The sequence below is a fragment of the Babylonia areolata genome, chromosome 3, assembly GCF_041734735.1.
Source record: "Babylonia areolata isolate BAREFJ2019XMU chromosome 3, ASM4173473v1, whole genome shotgun sequence".
NCBI classification, from domain to species: Eukaryota; Metazoa; Mollusca; class Gastropoda; order Neogastropoda; family Buccinidae; genus Babylonia; species Babylonia areolata.
Window position 1 is genome coordinate 41,649,434 of NC_134878.1, and position 7,633 is coordinate 41,657,066.

Here is a 7,633-nt window from a genome sequence, read left to right on the forward strand (position 1 = left end):
TGCCTTACCTGGAAAGCAATATTTTTTTAAGAAGATTATGTTTACACACAATGTGAGTCTGTGTAATATCCCTGTGTTTCAGTTGTCTCTGTGTGTGTGTGTGTGTGTGTGTGTGTGTGTGTGTGTATATGTATGTGTGTGTATGTTTGTCCATGGTGAACTTGAACAAATTCATTTTCTCTGGAAATACTTTGTTAACACTTAGTAGTTTTTAAATCAACAGGAATGACTTGTAAGCCATGAAGAATTTGCCTCTTGTTCCAAAATACCAGTTACGCTCCCAAAGCAGAAGCATCAGAAATTTTGCAGAAATGGCAGGTTATATGGAGGTAGAGGTGAGGGGGGAAGATCAAAGTCTTGTTGGTAGATAGAATTAATATTAACGACCATTGGCAGTGGTTCATAAGGTCAAGTAGTTCGGTGTTTTTTGGGGTTTTTTACCAAAAAGTCTTGAATATTTTTGGTCTTTTTCTTGACTTGATAACTGAGCAGTTTTGTATGTCTGTTGTCAGATAAGTATTATGTATAATTGTGTTTACATTCAGGTGAGTTTTTAAAAATGTTTTTAAACCTTTGACAAAAAATATTGATGGAATGGTCACCTTCAACGTCAGAGGCATATCCCTTAGGTTTATGTACATGAATTTGACTGTACTTGTACCAGATTTTTTTTTCCGTGTTTTGTTTTAAATTTTCAGGTTGCACAGAACAGTTAATTAGTGTTTTTCAGCCTTGTTATGGCCCAGTGTGGTCAGCTGGAGTATAAGCAACAAAGGAAATATAAAAGTCTGTTTATCAACATTACAGTATACATCTGTCCTTCCTGTGTGTGCAGATGCAGCAGCAGATGGCCAACATGACGATGGGGGGTGGAGGTCAGATGGGGGGCTTGCAGTCCTCCCAGCAGGCAGCAGTGGGTGGGGGAGCCTCTTGGGGAGGAGGGGCAGGGGGGACGGGACAGACTCTGTCCACCAACCTCTGGCAATGATGCCTCTGCCTGTTTAGTCACTCAACCCGGGTATACACGCCTGCATTCCATTCATGCACAGTGACTTAGTGGAAGAGAAATAGTTGAATATGAAGTTGGACGAGGGGTTCATTGTTGGATTAAAGATGGGAGTGTGTGATGGACAAGAAGAATGTTGACAAGAGATAGTGTAATTTGATGGATGTGGTCTGCATGGCTTTACTAAGCTACGGATCATCTAACCCATTCCTTTCTGTCTATCTCACTTGTCTCTCTCTCTTTAGCTTTCACTTGATTATTCTTTTGAGATACAATGGGTTGTTTTTACACATCTCTTGCTATCTTTTGTTGAATGGAACCAGATTTTTTTTCCCCATCAGCTGTAAATTTTTCTTTTCACTTGTAAGATTGGGTGGGGCTTGTTATATGTTTTGTTGTTGTTTTTGTATCTTCTATCATTTGAAATAAAATATTGACGCAAATGTGTTATTGATGTCTTTTAATGTTGTACTCAGTGTACCAATGTCAAGAGGCACTAACAAAATGCATGGTCAAGATTGTTTATTTTGTTGGTTGAATGAAACTGGGTTTCTAATTTCTTTGACGCCTGCAAATGGTGGACATTGATTTGTCATACCTGTAGTTTCAGAGCCATGAGCATCCTTTGCAGAACTGGTTCTGTAATGGTGGAGTATATATGCTGTGAGAACTGGAGCTGGTGGAATGACTAAACTCACCGAGAATATTTGAACTCAGTTCATATTGTGTGTATAGCTGTGCTTGACTTGCTGACAATCTATGGAAGCAGTGTGTTGCTTTTCTTTTGTCTCAAGAAATTCATAATATGAATACAGGCAAACTCACATGTTTATATAGCTCAACATTCATACATTACCAGAAAGTGTTCATCCTTGAAAAGTTTTTGTGTAGGAAGTTTCAGCACGATTCTGTAATTTTTTTTTATTCAAATTCTTTTTAAACAAATTTTTTATAGATATATAAAAGGATTGATCCAGTGGCCATAGTAATCATTATTCAGTTTGGACTGACCTGGTGTGCTTGCTATTAAAACATGTATCAGTTATCATAGATACATATTGGTTCTGAAAAGCTTACAAACAAAACTTCATATTCTCCACACAGACACACTCTCTCTCTCCCTCTGTCTTTCTTGCTTTTTTTTTTTTTAGGGAAAATATCATTCCTTACTCTGTCAACAGTCTTACAGATTAGTTTCTAGAAGATCCACTGTATTTAAATCACAAGTTAAAATTTAATTTGGTAAATATTTTGTTTTAATTGTTACAGACTTTGTCAAAGGGGAATCTAACAGATTAGAAGGACCAGTAAATCATAGACAGTGGGAGGGTAAGGACAGTGGTACAGGGATAAAGTATATCATACCACTCCATGAGAAATGGACAGGTTCAGAACACAGGATAAGGGGGTGCTTCACATTCAGGTTTGTAAAATGTGTGTGATACTGTTGAGTGGTTTAAAACAGTATACAAATCATGATGAGTGAAAATCCTGTTAAGGTGTATTGTTATCAACCTGTGTTCTTTATCTTCTTACATTGTCGAAAGATCATTTAACCATTCTAAGAGCATTATGAAAAAACAAACAAAACAATAACGCATTATGTTTGAATCATAAAATGGAATCAGTATTTGTTAGCCTTTTGTCTCAATACTTCATGTGTGTTAAATGTTACAGTTATGTATAATATATATACAGACATTACATGTTGTTGTTGTTTTTTTGTTGTTTTTTAAATGTCTTATATGTTGTTTACCATAAATGTTAACGTTCTCCTCTGCAAACAGATCCAAGTGTATATAGGCAGTGACTGTGATTCTTTGTGTTTCTTTTCATCATGGGTGGAGACAGACTTTCTGCCCTGTTGCGGGGAAAGAGAAGTGTCACTTACAGTGTGCTTGGTGAAATTTACACAGAACCAAAAGATGTGAGTGGAGAGAAAAGTACTATGTGCTCTCATCAAAGGAAGAGGATGAAGTCATTGCATGATTATTTTTTTTTAAAGTTGGTTTCTGTTTCAGGCGTTAACCTGGCTGAAATTTACTTTGCAGATTACATTCCCCTATCCCTTGCACAAAGTTTTCCTGTGTCCAGTTCTGATATTTTTTATCACCCTGTTTGTGTTTTCGTGACAGTGCAGGGATGACAACAAAACCAGGAGTAACACTTGCCAGACTATGTTATGAAATGTAATTCCATCCCGTTTAACCCCAGTGTGTTTTTGTTGCCACTCACATTGCTCTGGGCAAGGGGAGAAGGATTGAGATTGGACAGGTTTTTTATTTAGTTTCTCCCATTGTTGTTGAGAAAGACAATTTGTGCTTGGATTTGTAAATTTATGCTTGGATTTGTATATGCATATGTTACTATCATTCACAGTATATAATCCGTACTTCCCTTGAACATAACACTATATTGGATGTCCTAGACCTTTCATACAGTTATGTATTTAGTGGCTAGTGGTTATATGTGTTTCTGAAAGGTTCTCTTAGGTGTCTGTCATCAGTTTGTGCGGTATGTTATGCTCAATACTACAATAGACAGTATCTTTGTAATATAGTCATATTGAGGAAATTAAAGTGTACAGTGTAAAGAGTTTGCTTCGTTGGTCATTGTTTCATTCATTTAGTCAGTGTGCTTATAAACTTTCTTTTCTTTTTTCTTTTTCTTTTGTTTTTGTGCAGTCAGAAAAATTATCAAATTTGTAGTACGGGAATAGTTAAAGTAACATCCGGTGTAACATTGCAGGAAATACATCCTGATTTCTGTCTGGATCTGCAAATGTGTCATCGCAGTTTAGGTTGCTAATAATGAAACCATATCTGTCCATATTAGGTGCATTGAAATCAAGGTTATCACAAAGTTTGTTTGTTTTCCAGAAAAGAAATGGTGGCTGGAAACTTTCTTCCTAAAAAAAAGTATTTCGTCTTGAGCTGTTCAGCAGCTAGTTTATTTGTTGTATATGGTCAGAACTATGATTTTAACAGAAAACAAGGAAATCATGAAGGTCTGAGAAATTTAGACAGATATTCACAAAGCATTGTAAGAGACATAGTTCAAATATGTGAACCATAGGGATAATTTCCATTCCTCGACATGTGCTCTGATAATCACATCACAAGTGTCTGGAACATGTAATAGGGAAATGGAGTTTGTTTTTATTATTGCTCTCTCCTCCATCCATGTTCTTCAGACATATTTTATTCCATTCTTCTTTCAGCCGTTAAATCAGTCCAGGTTTTTAAAGAGTTTCTCCATGTAATTTTATTTTAAACTGCACAAAAGATAGAATGTTTTGTCTTTATGGGGTTCATTCAAATACCATTGGCATCCACATACCAGTGTTGAATGTTGATTGGAAATAGCATTTATATGCCTTAAGATTTGAAATAAAGCATATCAGAATTAGATCAGATGAACGTGAAAGATTCTGAAGAATGGAAACTCTAGCTCTTTTATAAAATTACTTTATACAGTGTTTTCTGCCAGTGTGTGTTTTTATGGAGTTTGTTGATGTGGTATACATAATGTGTCCTAACATACTGTACAAAAGGTATCACTGCAATGAAGTAGTAGTAAAACTGGTTTTGTGTAAATAAGTCTTACTCTTTCATTTGTCTGGAAGCAGTAATGACGTGTGTGTGTGTGTTTTTTTTCTTCCTCTGCATTTGTGAGATGCTACTTCCACATTCACTTTTATGTGCAAGTGGGCTTTTGTGTGCATGACTCTTTTTACTCTACCATTTATGCAGCCATACTCCATTTAAGGGTGTGTACATGCTGCATATGTTCTTGACTCCAGAACCCACTGAAACCTAACATAGATCACAGGATCTTTAACATGCATATCTGATCTTCTTTATGCGTATACACATGAAGGGGATTCAAGCACAAACAAGTCTGCATATGGGTTGACCTGGGAGATAGGACAAATTTCCACCCTCAACCCACCAGGTGTGCTGAAACTGAGGATCAAATTCAGCAAACTGGTGAGAATCCAATGCTCTAACCATTTGGCTACCACACCCATCCATCCACACATATATTCTCTCTCACAAAAAATATCATTCTGAACATTGGAAGAAATGGAAAAGAGAATATAACAGTTGCAGTCTTACACCAAGCTGTCACATGCTTGAATCCCATACAATGAAATACTTGCACAAAAGCACAAAGATACATACTATTTTGTACATACATGCATGCACACACAGGCACACACATGCAGAGGGTGTGTTGAAACAATGCACCATTCAGCCACAAGAAATTCAGAGGGAGCACACTTAGTTCAATTCACATTATTTTTATCTGAACACCTTCCACCTCCTACCCTGGAAAAAAAACAGTGAAACAAAGAACAATTTGGAATCCCGATTTAACAAACAATAATGGATACTTACATAGCACCTATCCTCTTTTGGAGACTAAGCTTTAAGCGCTTTACAAACATGGAGTCATTTGTACAATAGGCTGCCTGCCTGGGTAGAGCTGACTGACGGCTGCCATTCAGCACTCATCATACATTTCCTGTGTCATTCGATCCGGTTTCAGTCAGTTACCCAAATGAACTGATCACAGCTTTGCATCTGCTGAATCCTCACCCATGTATGCACCCTGTTGCCGCCATCCACCTTTACCTAAACTCACACATATTTGCAGCTGGCCATCAAATACTCAAACTCATTCTTCCAAAACACATTTAATCCCTTGACTGTTGCTGAAAAGTACACTCATCAGGGAAAGGCTGCCACTTGACTGACAGAAGACAAAGGCTTACAGGTCAGGATGTCAGTCATTACATTGTATTTTGACTCTTTACTCTTGGGGTTGCATAACTTCTGATCAGCAAAATCAATTACAACTTTGCCAAGCACAAAAGTAGTAACAGCACTTCAAACTTAAACCTCAGAAATCTCATTTCAGTTAGCTTTAGGAATCAAGGTTTAAGTTTCACCTGTTAAGTCACTTTCACCTATGGAGTCTGATTCATCTGCTCTTTGACGTGTGCATGAGCAGTCACTCCAACCCACCCTCTCTTTCTTCCATCTGATATGTAAGGCTGCAAAATGAGTTGTGTGTTGAGTGGCTGTGGTGACTGCAAGTGTCCAGAGCAGAGAAAATTTGTGTAAAGACCAGGTTCTTGAAGAAGTGGTCTGGGTGCTAGTCTTTCATATCAGTTGATAAACTGGTGTTCCCTGTCCATAAAATAACCTTCATCAAAAACCATTTTTTACCACCACCACTCTGGACTTTTCTTCATCTTCGGACCTCCTGTGACCCATTAATCTGTATTCCATGACCTGATCTCTGCTCTCTGCCTGCTTTTGTTTGTTTTCTGCTAAATAATAACAATAACTTCTCTGAGGTCTTGCCTTTTCCTCCACTATCATTTCCAGTAATAACAGTCTTTGAATAAGGAGTGTTGGTCAGAAATGTTGATGCTTATCAAAAAGAGTCATTTCACAACCCCCAGCCTCTCTTATTTTTTAATTTTTTTTTAAACAGACTTTCTCCATTGATCAGTTTTGTAGATTCAGCAGTCATCTTGTTTTATCACCATACCTATATGAAAAAGTTAGTTTTCATTGACAGGATTCACCAGAAAAATAGCTATGATGGGGGAACAATCTGGAAAAGAACAAAAATGGGAATTGCTGCGCTGTTGATGCTCTCTTCCCTTGAAGCAGGCAGACTGAATTTCACACAGAGGCTCAGTCTTCCAGCAACAGCATTTCTCTCCAGCTGGTCTGAAAGAAGAAATGTTAGAGTTCTATAACCATCTCTACCACACATTATCTTCCCACCACTGACTAGCTTTGTTACATATTTCTGGTTGTGCTCTGATAGTCAACAGTGTTTTGTCACCTTGTATAGTGGCAAGATACCTGTTCTATAAGAGTGGGTTGCTGTATCTGGGCAGATATTGCATGTACAACTAAACGTGCAAGTGAGTCAGTAACAGCTGTTAGTTTGGGTGTGCAAGTTGCACCATCCAATTGTTTTTTGTTGTTGTTTGTGTGTGTGTGTGTGTGTGTGTGTGATCATTAACACTGTTGCACCATCCAATTGCTTTGTGTGTGTGTGTGTGTGTGTGTGTGCATAATGTAATATCATTTCATGCACTGTGTAACATATAGTTTGATCTTTCAGCACTGGTAATAAACTAGACTGTCCTCGTCTTCCATGATCAAGACCATGTGTGTGTGTGTGTGTGTGTGTGTGTGCATAATGTAATATCATTTCATGCACTGTGTGACATATAGTTTGATCTTTCAGTACTGGTAATAAACTAGACTGTCCTCGTCTTCCATGACCAAGACCATGCACTTGGAAATGCAAGATAGCAAGATAAAACAAAGAGAAATGTTCACCAGACACAATGAATACAGAATACAAATAAAACGTTTTGGTCCCCACTGATCCAACCCATCACTGTCCTGTGTGCTCTGGGATAAGATGTGAAGACTGGGGCAATGGTAATGCTTACTGTGTATCATATTTAATTGGGATAAGATGTGAAGACTGGGGCAATAGTAATGCTTACTGTGTATCATATTACCGTTTTTACTCCGGAGTATTCAAAATCAAGTGTGCGGATTTCGTAAGTACAATTCATTAAATAAAGTG

At 37.6% G+C, this 7,633-nt stretch overlaps 1 protein-coding gene across 1 annotated transcript in view; it reads left to right on the plus strand.

The window, feature by feature from the left end:
* LOC143280325 (uncharacterized) overlaps positions 1-4,637 on the plus strand; it is an 86,291-nt gene extending 81,654 nt beyond the window's left edge. The window contains exon 18 of the mRNA XM_076584960.1: positions 836-4,637. Within this exon, the coding sequence (XP_076441075.1) occupies positions 836-988 (153 nt within the window). The 3' untranslated portion in view covers positions 989-4,637. The remainder of the gene's footprint in view (positions 1-835) is intronic.
* Positions 4,638-7,633: the final 2,996 nt, after the last annotated feature.